This window comes from Mya arenaria, chromosome 12 (genome assembly GCF_026914265.1).
Source record: "Mya arenaria isolate MELC-2E11 chromosome 12, ASM2691426v1".
In the NCBI taxonomy this organism is placed as follows: Eukaryota; Metazoa; Mollusca; class Bivalvia; order Myida; family Myidae; genus Mya; species Mya arenaria.
The window spans coordinates 56,796,282-56,814,105 of NC_069133.1; the positions used below are offsets into that span (position 1 = coordinate 56,796,282).

A 17,824-nucleotide genomic window follows, 5' to 3' on the forward strand; every position below is an offset into this window, starting at 1 on the left:
AGTGAATTAGCTGCATAGTGAAGCAAATGTCGACCATACAAAATTTAGCATAGTTAATTTAAAATAATAATTTTAAGAGAGAGCATTTTTGTTATATATTTCATTGCTAACATTTGTCAAATTATTTTTTACTTACCACCCTTCTCATTTACTGTGACTCGTCCCAAGGAAAAGTTGGAGCTGCCCAATTCAAGTACGTAAGTTGATTTGGGAAATGAAGAGAGGCGCGTTGAAAATAAGACTTGGATACATTTACGCCAAACAAAACGTGAGTAACGTTTGAAGGAGCAAGAGAAGCCTCAGTACCTTGAAGAACGTTTACATTTACCGTGAGTCTTGACTTTAAAATAGCAATTGACATCAATTATTTCTTAGGAGATACGTTTAACAGATTTGGGAACATACCGAAGGCCGGTTAAGTTCCAGAGACGTGCTGACATTAAAGTAAAACATTGCAAACAGTCTGTCATTGAATATAATGATCTCTGTACGACCTATTTTGTGGCCAGGTATTGTTCACAAACAAACAGGTTTTCCGGTAATCAAAGTGGTTAGAGCACTTGCTTCTCACCAAGGCGATCCGAGTTTGATTTCCGGTCTAAGCGCATGTGAGTTTGGAGTTTTGTTCGGGGCTCACCGTTTTTTTTCACACAACACAAGACCACACTCTCGCGCAACATCGCGCCAACAAGAGTAACTTAGCATAAGAAAATATCCCTTTTTACAATCGTTGTGTCATAAATAAAGTTTAACTCATAATTTTGCATTTATTCATTTACTTAAAATGTTGAAATTCTGAAACATTAAAATCATAAAAAAAAACTTTTAAGTGCAAAATTCTAGTTTGGATGATTAGCCTGTTAATGGACCGTGTCGTGACACTTATTCAAATTCGTAACAAAAATTAAGTCCGATTTGTACCGGATGGCCAAATTGAATAAATGTCCCCTTAGCGTCTTAAGCATCTTCCTCTATATCTATACCGAAAGGCAATACATGATTTTTTGTCTCCTAAGCGTCTTGAGTATCTCCCTCTATATCTATACCAAAATACAGTACATGGATGTTTGTCTCCAAAGCGTCTTGAGCATCTCCCTCTATATCTATACCGAAATGCAGTACATAAATGTTTGTCTCCAAAGCGTCTTGAGCATCTCCCTCTACATCTATACCAAAATGCAATACATGGATGTTTGTCTCCAAAGCGTCTTGAGCATCTCCCTCTATATCTATACCGAAATGCAGTACATAAATGTTTGTCTCCAAAGCGCCTTGAGCATCTCCCTCTACATCTATACCAAAATGCAATACATGGATGTTTGTCTCCAAAGCGTCTTGAGCATCTCCCTCTATATCTATACCGAAATGCAGTACATGGATGTTTGTCTCCAAAGCGTCTTGAGCATCTCCCTCTATATCTATACCGAAATGCAATACATGGATGTTTGTCTCCAAAGCGTCTTGAGCATCTCCCTCTATATCTATACCGAAATGCAGTACATGGATGTTTGTCTCCAAAGCGTCTTGAGCATCTCCCTCTATATCTATACCGAAATGCAGTACATGGATGTTTGTCTCCAAAGCGTCTTGAGCATCTCCCTCTATATCTATACCGAAATGCAGTACATGGATGTTTGTCTCCAAAGCGTCTTGAGCATCTCCCTCTATATCTATACCGAAATGCAGTACATAAATGTTTGTCTCCAAAGCGTAAGTATTGCACTTATATTTTATGGAACATTATATTGGATTAATTAAATTTGAACTATTTGAACATACTATGTTTATGATAACTGAAACTGTATAATAAAGATGAAAACGAACACATGCCCTCCTATACGTTCTCATACAAACTATTTGATAAGTGTGAAAAGTTTAGACTCCGTAGTAATATACATACAGTTGAGTCCGTCAAAGTGATTTGGTAATAAATAATATGTATGATCAAATTGAAAAATTGGTTTAAACATATTTCTCTCACGGAAAGATACAAATGAAACATATATTTCATTCTAAATATTTGAAAATTTGATCGGAAGCTAAAAGCTTATTAAGATTATCTTCTTCTGAAGAAAGCCGTCAAATACATTTTTTTCTTCGTCTATTTAACTACATTCATATTTGTGTTTACGATTTAGAAGTAAACCTAAGGTGATAGCTGTTCCAGGAACCAGCGAGTGTATTGTTCTTAGGATAAAAGTGTGTTGTATTGATGTTAAAGAGAAGAGTTTTGTGATGTTGTTCCATGTTTCAGGTTTGTGATTGTCTACTTTTGTGTTCTATGTCTTTGACGTTTACCCTGTGCCATTAAATGTTCGGCTCCTGAGCTTTTTTCTGTAGTTTTTCATAACAATATTGCAAATTTGAACCTAACCTCAGAGCCTTCTGTTCAAGTAAGAACTTGAAAGTATTTCGACGCGCGTAAGGTAACACAATTATGCGAACTCATAAAGAAGCTGAAATATAAGTTTAAGATAATCAACTTCAATATATATGTAAATATTCAGTCAAAAATCCAGCTTTTTCAAATGAAAAATACAAATGATCGGATAAAAAATCCCGTGTAACACACTGTATTTTTTCGTTTCCGTATTACATACTAGACTGGGACTGCTTTTTTGGGGCGGACATGTTCGGTCATTTCCGCCATTCCCATTCTGTTTTAAGATTGAACTGATTTTCTGTAATATAAATAAATCGTTGGAGTGGTATAATTGTTCAGTTGTCAATAAAATTAAGAAATGATTAATGCCACAGCTCCAGCTCGATCGGATGACATCTGCGCCAAAATGCAAACCAGTATCGCAAGCCACATGTCCGAAGTAATTTCCACGAACACTTAATAATATCGGTTACTTAACTGTGATATCACTATCATCCCTTACGACAAATCGCCATAGAAAAACAAACGTAGACGGGTTTGTGTAATTGATAGTGACAGTTATTGAGTGCTCTTAAAGTCATTAGTTTTATGAATAAAACTCACAATTACTTGTCCAACATTGAACCGTTTACTTGTTTTAAAATGGCTGACGTTTACTTTCGTTTTAGTCAATTCATATGTGACGTCGCATACGCGTATATTATTTACATTCATACGCCATTCATTTTTTTGTATTGCATATATATACTTGGTACTATTTTATCTAGTTGCTTAGGTGTTTGTGGGTTCGATGAAATTAAAAGTTTACATAGATTTTTATTCAGAAATTGTTTATATATACAAGGTATACAATATCTCCATTCGGTCTCGTGCGATACGAATTTTTCCACAAGCAACTCGAAGTGAAACAACACCACGGATCAACCGACTAACATAATATTCCCAAAGTATGCTGCTATAAATAAGCATGTTTCACAAACATAACATGTAATAGTAGCGCTATAGTAACATATATAAAGCAGATTCTGATAATTTATATCAATATTATTTAACAATTTTGACCCACAAAATACAGGTTCGTGTTTAACAAATCTTGTGCTATCCGAACTTAAGAGTATATGTAGCAATCGATCAAAAATAAATAAAACCAAATAAAATATGTTTGTTTAACTTGATTAATTCGAAGTATTAAGGGAGTCACTTATCGGAATGGTTTTAACAATATATCATGCAGTAGTTCAGGTTCATTCTCAGAATATTTACACCTCAACAATCTGCGTTGCGACAATTGTGAATGATTTCCAATGAACGCAACATCTTCGGATATGATCAGATCGCGGATCATCCCTCATTAATTTACATTTATATTGCTAATCTTGTTATTGTTTGAATTCTGTCAGCATGCAACGAACACTTAAATAAACATGTTGTGACGTGTTTGAATGATTTGTTGTCATAAGCGTTTCAAGTTTACGTATTAAAAAGATTTGAAGTTATTAAATTTTTCCCGCGTTATTGTGACGTATTTGATAAACTGTTTCCGGTTACGGTCGGGTTGTTTTATTTACAGCATGGGTGAGAAAGAATAACCGTAAGGTTTTCTTGAATAACCGTTAGGTTTTCTTAAATGAAAGAATTTTAAACGTTTCTGAACAGAAATGATAAACTATTGGTGTGAATATAAGTAATGAATTGCGTGATTGATGTCATTATCTTCGATATGAACGCAATCATTCCTTAATGAAATGGTCTATTATATATAGCTAGTATAAGTCGGCAATATGTATAGCATACTACAAAACGTTAAGCATGCACTATTATTAAACGTGCATCAATTATATTTAGTACATAATAACTCCCTACAATATGAAACATTGTACACGTTCATGTGAAACATGACACACCAAAAATGTAAAATAGAAAATAAAACATGTGAAATGTTGAACAGACAATGTTTCATATTGTAGGGAGTTATTATGTGTTCCAAAGGACATAGACAATGTTGCATAGGAAGTGTTAAATAGAAATTAAAACGTTGGGAATATTCGATGCTTCTTTAGAGGCTAGTTGCCATTTCAAGTTTACTGTGTCCACGGTTTTCGTTTTCCTGAATTTCCGCTTCAGATAGGGGGGACTCATGGTGTATCTCAATATCGCGAATGTCGTTCAGGCTCTTGTGGCCATCATTATCACTGCTTTTATGGTCTTCCTTTGTCTGAGTTTCGGTTTCAGAAAGGGGGGAATCATTCTGGTGTATCTCAGTGGCGCGAATGTCGTTCAGGTTCTTGGGGTCATCATTATCATTGTTTTCATGGCCTTCCTTTGTCTGAATGGCATCTACAGGTAAAGTCGGTTTGTACTGGCCGGAAATGTCGTTCAGGCACCGGGATTCAATATTTGCTCGCTCCCCCCTCCGTCTAAAGAGAAGAGATATGTGCGTTTATAATCAAACATAAGTGTTTGCTCATATACATTTATCAAAACGTGGTATGGCTTATTGTTCAAAATTATATTTAGTTTGTTGGCGCAGCTTGAGTTTAAATCAGCCGATTAACCGGATTAAAATCTGACAGCAAAAAGTACACACTACATGACAATATGTATTAAATTACTCTATGAAGTGGCTTGAAAAAACATAAATACATTATATTTTGATTAAATTTGCATCGCATGTCAACATGTGAATTTCTATTACGTACACACAGACGATGACGACGATGACGATGATGACGATGATGAGCACAAGAGCGCCTCCAATACCGCCGCCTATATAAGCATTTCTTTCTTTGGCCGATGTTTGTGTCTTAGTTTCGATTGATGGCGTGGTCGACTTAGTTTTTGTGGTTGTGGTGGTAGCTGTAATGACGCAGTAAACTTTTGATTTACAACCCATTTCATTTTCAAACCAGAAAGTGAATACACATTCGCTAATAAAGACTTTGATGAAAACAACAACAACTAAAGTGAACGTGCCCTGACGGTCACCATAAGTTACCGGTCAATTTGCATCAACGGCTACTTTAGTAAAACCCCTCAGTAATGTCCTTTAAAGGGTTTGGGACCTTACGCATACAAACCCGATAACCCATCGGAAAGAGGGGACGGTACACGTACAGGCCGATAGCCATTAGGAGGAAGGGGGCCATGTGCATACTTATCTGATGAATGGCGACCATAAACATACCGACTGATAACCTCTGAGGGAAATGGGCACCAGGGAAAGGGAAGAGGGATCATGCGCATACAGACCCGACGACCTATAAGGGGAATGGGGACCAAACGCTTACATATCAAAAAACCAATAATGGGTAGGAAAGGAGGACCATAGTTATGCAAAACCGTTAATCTATCAGGGGAGGATACACATACAAACACGATTATAAATTAAGGAGGTGGTGGCATACGTTTACAAACCCGTAAACCAATTAGAAATTTGGGAGGCATACGCATACAAACCCAATTACCCATAAGGGGACGCGGAAAATACACATAACAAGCAAATAACCAGTCAGGAGAATGGTGACCATACGCATACACTCACGATGATCAATTAGGGGGAGGGGGACAATTCGCATACAAACCCGATAACCAATTAAGGAAGGCGACCATACGCGTACAAACCCTTAAACCCATTATGGGAGGCGAAGCATTCGTATACAAACCCGAGAAGGTATAAGGAATAGGTGGACCATACGCATACAAACCCTCTAAGCTATTCATTTGTATGCGTATGGCCCCTTTCTCCTTCTAGGTTTGAATGAGTATGGTCCACCTCCTCATGATAAACCCGATAAGCTATTAGATGGTGGGGGACCATGTACATACAAACCCGATAACCCGATTCCTTTTTTTATTTGTTTTATTTTTTCCTCCTGGTTTGTACAAAGATGCATTCATTATTTGTCTTTAATTAAAAAAAGTTGTGTCAATGGGGGTATTTGTGTGACTGCAACGCATCTTTTAAGATTGTGTTATCTTTATGTAATCATTAACAAGCTTATTTGGTCATAATAGTATTTGCACACCACTGCGTAATGGATGTACCCTAAAGTAAGAAGTAGAGAAAGAATGTATTAAAACTATACCGAAACTATAATTTCAAACAAGATTTTTTTGCCATTAAAGACGGCTAAATAGGCATTTTACGTCCTGTTTAAGTGGGAATGGGGAACTTAAATATCTGAAATTATCTATTTACTATTTTCCTGTATTTATTTGTTTAAATAAGTACTGAAAAAGCAAAATGTAAAGAAGTGAGGAAATGTGAGAACAGCAAGGTTGGTAGTGTCTCTTAATAAAGTTTACCAAGTCGACTTGAACAATGACAAACCCTTGTCCTTGAGTTGCGACATTTCGGTATTTTCTTTACATAAAACATTTACTAATCGCATAGGATCTGTTCTTTTAATGGTCTAGCGTATGTCGTTTATTGATTTAATAAGGTTGATTATGTTGTTTCGACTATGGTATGAACTTTATTTATTTTAGTTTTGATGTGTGACGATTTCAATGGTATATTTGAAAGGGGTTTAGCTTTTTCGGCCTGAACTTAAAGCTAAGACTAATGTTCTTTTCTTGATTTAAGTTACCCATTTGAGTTTATCAATATACGATTGAAAGATTCATTTTAAAACTACACCACAAATATTCGATATTTGGTGTCTGACGTGGTATTGCTTTTGTGGCGTTTTTTGCCTTAATGTCGGTGCCTTTAAACACAGGATTATGATTCAATGTAAGGTTTTTAACATTCACAATGAATAAATGGATAATAATGTTGTTTTTAACCAGACAAAAAGTCATTGCATAAATTTTTATCGTTAGTGATTACTATCTTATAATTATGTGTTTAAAGTAGGGATGCAAACGAATATTCGAATATTCGAATATTCGATCGAACGTTTGGTATTCGAATGTCAAAATAAGTATTCGAATATTCGATGTTTTTGTTGAATTAAATTAATAAACATTTTGCCTACAACTGTCATCTTCGTCTGTCTTGTTTTTACAACGATGGACCCGTTATGCCAGAGGTGTGAACTTATGACACTATACACGCGCCATATCGGATATATCGCCGGGAACTATAAACAGTCCCCGTAAATTTGTATTTACTGGCTGTTAGACAAGTGAAATCAGACACATTCCAATTATTTTTCGAACATTTAAGATCGGCCTTTATACCAATGTGTTGTCTTCACTGCTAATCAAGCTTGGCGATATTGCGCAAATCGCCATGATGATTCGAAGGACATATGCTAGTTATGTGCTTTAAACTGTTTTCCATGTTTCGTTACAACGCTCTTGCGTTGAAAAGTTATTGTATGGTTTAACGTTTAAGTACATTGTATATTTGTCCTGTATTTATGTAAAATACATCAGTCAAAATCGACGTTTAGGCATGGTTGGTGTCGTTTTCTATAAATATATTTCGTAAACATCAATCCCAGAACGAGGCTGCAAGTACCACGTTGGCGCATATTGTCATTTAACCGGGAAAAAACGAAATTCCCCGATCTTATTTTGCAATGTTTACAAAAGTAAACGCAGAGGAATTGATATAGTTCGTTTTTTTCTTTAAAATATATCGCTTTTTCTTGGGATATATTCTGAAAAGGGGGAAATTCAGAGGCTAATTTGTGGAATAATAGGTGTCCGTCGCGGTTACCGAATACGACAAAGAAGTGTACCAGGGCCCTGGCTATTACGTTAGTGAATATTAGTTTACTACAATTCTCAAAGGATCATTTTGGTATTCGAATATTCGTATATTCGATCGAAAGAATTACCGAATATTCGAATATCAATTTTGTCATTCGTTTGCATCCCTAGTTTAAAGGAACTTTCCTCAATTGCACTTGCGTTGTCACATACGAAAGGATAAGACATCTGATAGTTTTAGCACCTTTTTTCTTCGTTTAAACATAATGATCCTATATTAAAAAAAAATGAAGAAGAAAATCGTAATTTGTATATTATCAGTTATATGGACACATGTGTTTGAATAAATAGTCCAGGCGACTGTGTAAGAATATTAAATATTTGGTTGTATTTAAATTGACAAGATACATGTGTGTGTATGTATTTATACGTTTCAGGCGAAATGGAAAAAAATCAGTAAAACTGACAGTGAAATAAATGTAGCACATACCTGGTATAATGTTAACAGTAACGGACACATTTGTCGACATTTCCATATCTTCCAGCGCGCCATCAGTTGCCATGACAAGAAATGTGTAAAATGGCGTCGTAGTGTAATTAAACGATTCACCAGATGAAACACTCAACACCCCGTCCGAGGTTATTTCGAACTTATTGGTTCCTTAAACATTGAAATTGACTATAAGAATAGACGGTTGTGTGAAACACGTCTAAGCAGATTTTCTAGTCAATGTGAAATGGAAAAAAATCCTGGGAAACGCCTATATGTTAGGATTTGCACTAAAAACAATTACAGGAATAGGATTACACAACCCACTAAAAGTTTAATTCGATCAAGGGACAAAACCACTAATGCTGATGTTTTAACCGTGAACATGTGTTCCAAGTTTCATGTTAATGTCATTGATAATTTATGTTTTTTTAAATAATACATCAAATGAACATTTTACAAACACCTCATATACATTTGAATGTCATTATATGACGAACATATAAAAAGAAGTATTATAGGGAGAAATCTTCATTGATTCTGGTGTGGAGTACTAGTGCATGGTACTACTGCTCGATAGTCCATTCCAGGAAAAGTGCATATATGTTCCTATAAATAGTAGACACTCGTAAATATGACTTATTGCATTATGCTTGCTAAATTCGGCTATGTGTCATTCGTCCTGATGCTTGCTAACGTTTGTAACTAATATTGAGCATTGGACAACTAGGCCAGTAAAGAATGTGAGCCAGGTAGTAAGCTTTAAAGAAAAGTATTAGAAAGATAACTTAAACAATATGACTGGCAAAAGCAATTGTTCCATATATGAACAAACTTAATGTAGAAGAAATCGGTATTACTGACGATGATAAAAAATGATAACATTAGTGTATAAGGAAAAGGTACCAATAACTTTGTAGTTAGCGATCATGTTGTTTGGTGACGTGCTGTCTTTGTCCGTAGCAGCTATCGTTCCAACGGCAGTTAAAGCTGAAAGAGTTCAATGCTTTGATTATTTGTTGCAGAAGACAAACATTATTCGGCTGATTGTCACTGATAATAATAAGTACCATAAATGGATGCACGAATCGTGCATATCAAATTACATATAATTGAAATAAAGGTATGATCAGCATGCCCAAATTGTATCAATGCTGTGCCAGAGAGCGTTCGTAAGCCGCTCAAAACTACCAGTCAGTCCTGAGTTAGCTTTTACTGTCCATGGCGAATAGCAAAACAGTTAGCTAACGATATTTGATTTTAAATTGTGTAAAGTGTTGTTTCTTGTAGTGTTGTGTCTCTTGTTTAGTATTTGTTTAGTCTTAATCACTGTACTTTCCATTATTTAATTAATAATAAAAACATCATTCAATCTTTACCTGTAGATTGTTCACTTATGATGAACGTGTAGTTGTGACTGCCAAATTCAGGCGCATTATCATTATCATCCTCCACACTTATTGTGATTGTTGTTGAAACTGTTCGAGAACTGTTTGGATGGGAAAGTCTGCAAAAAGGAATAAGCAGTTGACATATGATACATTTTAATACCCAGTCTCAGTATTATGTTAGCAAGGGAATCGAAACGACAGCTTTTACCAAGTACTTACCTATCTAAACAAATTTAGTATCTAAAGTATCATGTTTTCTTTTTACTTTATGGCAGAGTGTAGCATAAATCTTACGATACGTCGAACAGATGCATTTTTTTCAAAACCAAAAAAAGATTACGACTAGTCAGCTACATTGTCATTTAGTTAACGGCTTAGTACTATTTAAGTGTCTTAGATAGCTTACTCGATTATAAGTGCGTAGGATGTTACGGGTGATTCAACGTCAACGTCTAAATCCGAAACGACAATAATTGTGGCGTTTGCTGTTGTAAATTTATTCGACTGTAAAGACACATTGCATTTGTTTAACATTCAAATAATCAGTGACAGGTGTAGGTTTTGGGCACTTAGGACTGGTTTAAAGAGTGAACTTTTATCTAGTTGCAAATGCGGCTACCCCAACATTAAAATAAAAATAAATATAAATCATTATTGAATTATGTATTGGCATCGAATATTTTACCGGGTCGGTAATGTTGAAAACGAAATCAGTACTCGTAGGAGCGAAGCTAGCAGAAAGATTTGCAATCACTTCATTTATTTCTGTTGACTCGCAGATTACTATAACGCTACCGTTACTCGGGCTTGACAGTATCAACTCTGAAATAAATGGTTAGTTTTCTTGTATTATCAGGAATATCGTACTAAAAGTTCATAAAAGTTTTGCAATCACTTCATTTATTCTATTGACTCGCAGACTTCTATGACGCTACTGTACCTGGGCCTTGCAGTATCAACACTGAAATAAATGTTGCTTTTTTATAATCAGAAATATCGCACTAAAAGTTCATTAAGTGTTAAATTTACCACTGTCAGTACACATAGTACGCATTTTGCAGAAAGGCACACACGATGGATAAACTAGTGAGTTACGATGAAGTCCAATTCAAATGTCAATAAATCAAAACACTTGTTCAACTTCTTGTGTACATTAATACTTAGGAACATGTGTTAACATAATAATTAAGATAATAAATATGCACACCGTAACACTTGTTGTCAGCAGGGTAGAAGCCGTCAACACATTCACAAGCGTCCGACGTACATCGACCATTTGTTAAGCAAGAGTTTGCAATTACTGTGCAATTTTGTCCTCCGACTCCTGAAATGTAAAGAAACATGTACTTGTCGACACCGCGTGATATTATTCACCGGTTTGAAATTTAGGTCCGTCCGAATCAAACGTCAGTGCCTAAAGGACTTAGATACTATTTCGACAACAGCATTTTCGATATGGCGTTACGTTCGCTACCATTTAAGGCTTTCATCTGTAAAACTACAATTAACGTTCATTTCATCCTTGTTAGGTGTGTTATAAGAAGAAAATCTCGAGTTCACAGAAAACAACTATGTTACTCGTGTTTACGCCACTCGTAAACTATAGCTTTGGGGACTCATTGGATGAAGTATATTGCGACCTTACACTTAAACAAATGATTGTCCTACGTATAACTGTGTTTTCGTGTGGTTATCGAATTATAACTATTGAAGGAACCTTTCTAAGATGTGCCAGACCACAAGTACCTACCAAATTTACACACAGTGTTATCACAAACATAGGGTTGAGTGTGCAAGATGATCTGACATTCCGCATCAGAGGAGCAAGATGAGCCTATATCTAAAAACAAAATAAAAAACATGCTTACTAATATTGCTACTTCTAAAACGACTAGAATTACCTCTACAAAGTTAGTCGTACATGCATCGCCACTAACATTACATTATAACGTATATTTTGTTGTTAATCAGATTATGGTGGCTTAGATATGATCGAGTTTTATCGCAACTTATGTTAGGGCTTAGAAAATAGTTTTTCCTCTAAGATTCTCTCTTCTATTCCGTTACATTATCGTAAAGGAAATATTAATTTGCACTAGAATTACCATTGAGACAAAATACCCATTTTTATTTAATTTACCAATACGCGGAATTTGTCGATTACCTCTTTCACAAGATGGAGGCTCCGTCCAGGCCCCAGTTGCATCACAGGTTACCGTCGATGTTCCCATCATAGTGAAACCGTTAGTGCAGGTGTACGTCACGGTCTGACCCACGACGTAAGATGATAGATTTCCGCCAACAATGCCTGCATTAAGCACACTTGGAACTGAGTCACAATCTGTAAATAATATGTGAATAACGTTGTACAGATTAATTAAAATGCATAATTCAGACATGCAATTAGACATGAAGCCAATCGCTTTGTTTTGTTTTCGTTTTGTAACGGACGGGAACCAGACAAACATGAATCAGTTGTAAATATGCAGATAACACATACTTTCATTAGCGACCTGTTTAAGCGATTTTGCCAGAGTAACGAAATGTTGTTGTGTTAAGCCATCAAATTACCATTGTTCAAGTTTAACATTATCATTAAACTTTATTAGTTTTATCTGGTCTTCAAATCCTGTGGTATTTTTTGCGTTGGGAAACCTCTTGCAGAAACGTGTCGCAAAGATACAAGGTGAACCAGTCTGGTGCTCGCATATGCCCATTTAAGGTCCGGCCTGGTCAGTCTTTATTAACATCGATTCTGGCCCGTCTGCTTTAACCCCCAGCCTAGCGAGCTTTCTTTAAACACCAGCCTGGCCAGCATCTTTTACCCTCAAGCTGGCCAGCATACGTTAACATCGATCCTGGCAAGCCTATTTAATATCGACCCTGGTCAGCCTCATGTTTCTTCTTTTCAAAAGATGAAACGCAAAAGTTTGATATATTATTGTTCATTCACTGATGAGGGTTGAGCGTCCTCTTTGAACTGGTGAGCGTACAACTCCCTATTCATACTGTTGAGGGAACAGCTCCCTCTTTAGGCTGGTGAGGATACAGCTCTCTATTCATACTGTTAAAGAAACAGCTCCCTCTTTAGGCTGGTGAGGATACAGCTCCCTATTCATACTGTTCAGAGAACAGTTCCCTCTTTAGGCTGGTGAGGATACAGCTCCTTATTCATACTGTTGAAGAAACATCTCCCTCTTTAGGCTGGTGAAGATATACTCTTTATAATAATGAGTGTTGTACAGCTCCCTCTTTATACTGGTGAGGGTACAGCTCCCTCTTTGTACTGGTGAATGTACAACTCCCTCTTTATACTGGTGAGTATACAGCTCCCCATTTATACTGGTGAGTATAAAGCTCCATCTTTATACTGGTGAGGGTACAGCTCCCTCTTTACTCTGGTGAGTATATAGTTCCCTCTTTATTCTGCTGAGGGTACAGCTCCTTCTTTATAATAGTGAGGGCACAGCTCCCTCATTAGGCTGTTCAATTCTTGTTTTACAATTGCAAGGAGGATGCGATGGGTTCACACCATAATGCGTCCAATTGGTGCTCACCGACTTTTCAGACACTTGTGACATGGGGTGTTGTTGTTGCATAACAGTGATATCGATGTAGAACATCAAGCATGTTGTTGGCCTTATTAGTCTTTAGATATATTTCCTGGACACAAAGCTAGCTTGATCACATCGCCTTTAAAGGCCGTCGTTGGATTTTTTATTTCGGACACAAGACAGCACCATGAGGCACATTGCTATCGGTGAGAACTAGAAAAAGTACTAATTGATCGCCAATAGATAAGAAACAATCATTAAAGCTTGTTAATACTGTCGGGTTCTCCATAATCGTTCGTAATAAATATACGTCGATGAGGATACGATCAAATGATTAGACTAGTTTACTTATCTCTGTGTTTAACAGCTGCGTCTGTCTCTATTTCTATGGACAGTTAGTAAGTGTATTGTTGACCTCTAGAATAGTCACATGCCCGATCTTGACAAGCATCCTTTTAAAGGATTACATTGGACGTTGGGATGACACCAGTCGGCAGGTATCTTCTAGAAGAATTATGTTAAATATGATATATGGAACTGATATTTTCTTAGGCTGTATGGCAAAAGAGTTTCTCAAGATTCAGGTGTTACAAACATATGTGGACATTATAGCAGCTAGGTTCGTATTGTCTAATAATAAACTCTACCTTGTCAACTTTAACATTTACAAGACGTCCCGTGATCTTGAGAGGTATTTGCTTAACATTAAACACAGAAGAACTTTTGTTTTAATGGGCTAGTGTATGTGGCGTTTTCTTGTTGAATAAGGAGCATGCAAAGATAGACTACAAGTGTTCGTATATCTTGAATGAGTAGGTGGTGTGTATTGTTGAACGTTCGAAACATTCTTATCTTCTTCAATTAATATTTGACACTCTTATCAGATTTTAACGTTAAATGTTTATGACACATATTGATTTCAAATGATAAAAAGAATTCCTGTAATGTAACATGAATGTCGGTAAAATATTTTAACAAGCGACAAAGCCCTTTTCAGACCTATTTTTACTAATTGAAGGGCCTTCACAATGCAAGCATTTAAATAAGTTGCGGATACACTCCAACACGTTGACATTAAGCTCCATGGCTCCATGGGTGTATGTACTATACCATTTCGGCTTCATGTGACGCAGTACGTTTCGTTCCATTGTTTACCTCATTTATAAGGTAGCTCATTGCAGCTTGGCAGAAATGGTGCCCGACAGCTTTTCCTGACAAACATACTTGTAAAGGGTAATTTTGAATTCTGTCATTTTTTGTTTAAGGCAATGTATTATATTGCTGATATACATGTTCAAGTATGTGTAAATTATAATTTAGGCTATTTGAACTGATTTATTAGGACTTTTATGAGCTCTTGTCATCAAGCCACTGTGAACATACCTTGAAAATACTTTCTCCATAGTCCATGTTTTGGTGAGAACCAGCATACAACAACAACACACAGCAAGTAAAACAACTCGAGATATGATTATACGACCAAATTATTATATTTATCTGAAATTACCTTTGAGGCACGATGGTGTCTCCGGCCAGACCCCAGAGCCATTACAGGATATCGTCGTAGTACCAATTATAATGTAACCGCTAGTGCAATTGTACGTCACATTCTGACCCTCGACATAGGGTGATTGATCTCCACCCACAATGCTTCCATTTAGTACACTTGGAACTTGAGCACAATCTGCACCTTAAATGAGAAAGGCATATTGTAGAAAAAAACTTGAAATGACATATCAAGTCATGCAACTGGGTCAAACTGCTTCAAAATCGAAATGAATGTTCAAGGTCAATTAATGCTAAAATTAAAATGCTAGTTGTTGACTCATAGCGGGCTATGTAATCGGCTCCTTTATTACAAATAATGAATATGCAACGTGTATTTCTGAGTGTCTGTTATAGATTGATACCAGAATAAGATCATATACTGAAACAGGGACCTCGTGCAATGGTGAGTAATGTGTTCCTTAGCAACCAACCGTTTTGTGACAAGCATACACTTAAAACCGACTTATAGAAACGCAATAAAATCGCAGAATTTTAGACAAATTGGCGACGGACGAGAACCATATTTTGATTTTTTGCATCTCCAATTATGACAATTCTTAGAGTGTCGAAGAAGAGGAATCATTTATTCGTATGCGCATCACACATTCATTTCTGACTTCTCCCGTTTTTCGAATAAATGGAAATACCGAAACTTTGAAAATATTTTCCGCAATATATGATATCTAAATCCTTCAATCTGTTAAGCAGTCATGAATTTACTCTATATAACCAATTACGAAATCTACCAACTACCTTAAATCATCGCAAGAGAAGCATATTGACACATCGTTGTACAAAGAAGAGTATGTTAAAATCATCCCGTTGTGATATTTTCTTGAAAAGCAAATGTTGCGGAATATTGGTATAAAAGGTTGAAAAGTCATAAAATGTTGTTTTGGAGGATACAGACTTTCGATTTTAATTACATAATCTATCGAATGATTGAAGGACAAGAAAAGATTGACCATATACTAGATAACAATAGTTTTTAAGATGCGTATTTATCGCAGACATATGTAAGCAAGACAGAATCTTGTCCACTTGACCGAGATATAGATTCCACTATAAACCGCCTGATATTTCCGTAGTCTGATGTTGCAGAAGAGTTTCTCAAAATTTAGTGGTTACAAACATATGTGGACATTGTAGCAGCTAGGTTCTTATTGTCTAATAATAAACTCTACCTGTCAACGTTATCATTGACAAGACGGCCCGTGTCCTTGAGAGGTATTTGCTGAACATTAAACACAGAATTGTTTTGTTTAAATGGGCTAGTGTATGTGGCGTTTCCTTGCTGAATAAGGAGCATGCAAAGATAGACCAATTTTTTTCGTATATCTTGAATGAGTAGTTGGTGTGTACTGTTGAACGTTCGAAACTTTCTTATCTGCTTCAATATATATTCGACACTCTAATCAGATTAAAACTTGAAATGTTTATGTATACATATACATTTTAAATGATGAGCAGAATTCCTAAAATGTAACATGAATGTTGGTAAAATATGTAAACAGGAACAAGCGACACAACCCTTTCAGACCTATTTTAACTAATTGAAAGGCCATAACTCTTGAAAGCCTTGAGATAAATTGAGGATACCCCCCCAACACGTTGACCAACATACCTATGAAGTTCCAGGGGTGTATAAGCATTTGGGCTTCATGCGACATAGAACGTTTCGTACCATTGTTTACCTCATTTAAGAGGTAGCTCATTGAAGCTTGACAGAAACTGCAGGTGCCCGACAGCTTTTCCAGACAAACATATCAAGTTTGGGTACTTTTAAATTTTGTCAAATCTCATTTTATGCTTAAGGCAATGTATTCTATCGATGATATACATGTTCAAGTATGTGTAAATTATAATTTTATAAGTGGCTAGTTGAACTGATTTATTAGGACTTTTATTGGATCTTGTTATCAAGCCACTGAACATACTTTGAAAATACTTTCGCCTAAGTCCATGTTTTTCGTGAAAACCAGCATATTACAACAACACACAACAAGTAGAACAACTCGAGATATGACCAAAATATTATATTTATCTGAGATTACCTTTGAGGCAAGATGGTGTCTCGGGCCAGACCCCAGAGCCATTACAGGATATCGTCGTAGTACCATTTATAGTGTACCCGCTTGTGCAATTGTACGTCACATTCTGACCCTCAAAATAGGGTGATATATCTCCACCGACAATGCTTCCATTTTTTACACTTGGAACTTGGTCACATGCTACACCTTTAATGAGAAAGGCATATTGTAGAAAAAACAACAACTTGAAATGGCATATCAAGTCATGCAACTGGGTCAAACCAACATCTATCGAATGATTGATAGACAAGAAAAGATTGATTATATACTAGATTACAATAGTTTTTAACATTCGTATTTATCGCAGACAAGATGTAAGCAAGACAGAATCTTGTCCACTATAAACCGCCTGAAAAACCACTTTTACGGCACTTTGTGATTGTTTTAGGGGTGTTTCGCTGAACAAACCAGTTATACTAAGAAGGTCCACACTTTTCCTACAAAATGGAAGCTAAATGGAATGCCTTTTCGAGTATCACAATGTTCAATTGAATGCTGCATGTTTTCCATTTAGCATGTTTAAACTTAAACTTGCTACTGAGAATGTTTCTGTAGCTTTTTGCATATACATATCAAAATAGGAGAGCATATGTTTATATCAAGCTTTCTTTGCAATTAAGGTTTTAATTTCCTATTCCGTGTATTTTTCTGTTCAAAAAGTAAACATTGTCAACTTTGAAATGAATTTTGTATATGGTAATCTAGTA

At 36.1% G+C, this 17,824-nt stretch overlaps 1 protein-coding gene across 1 annotated transcript in view; it reads right to left on the bottom strand.

The window, feature by feature from the left end:
- Positions 1-3,402: 3,402 nt before the first annotated feature.
- Positions 3,403-17,824, bottom strand: part of LOC128211862 (uncharacterized) — a 32,599-nt gene continuing 18,177 nt past the window's right edge. Inside the window, exons 6-17 of the mRNA XM_052916969.1 lie at positions 17,082-17,264; positions 14,987-15,169; positions 12,090-12,266; positions 11,676-11,765; positions 11,133-11,249; positions 10,611-10,747; positions 10,332-10,429; positions 9,914-10,041; positions 9,441-9,524; positions 8,535-8,705; positions 5,083-5,239; positions 3,403-4,800 (exon numbers count right to left, since the gene is read on the bottom strand). Of these exons, the coding sequence (XP_052772929.1) occupies positions 4,440-4,800; positions 5,083-5,239; positions 8,535-8,705; positions 9,441-9,524; positions 9,914-10,041; positions 10,332-10,429; positions 10,611-10,747; positions 11,133-11,249; positions 11,676-11,765; positions 12,090-12,266; positions 14,987-15,169; positions 17,082-17,264 (1,886 nt within the window). The 3' untranslated portion in view covers positions 3,403-4,439. The remainder of the gene's footprint in view (positions 4,801-5,082; positions 5,240-8,534; positions 8,706-9,440; positions 9,525-9,913; positions 10,042-10,331; positions 10,430-10,610; positions 10,748-11,132; positions 11,250-11,675; positions 11,766-12,089; positions 12,267-14,986; positions 15,170-17,081; positions 17,265-17,824) is intronic.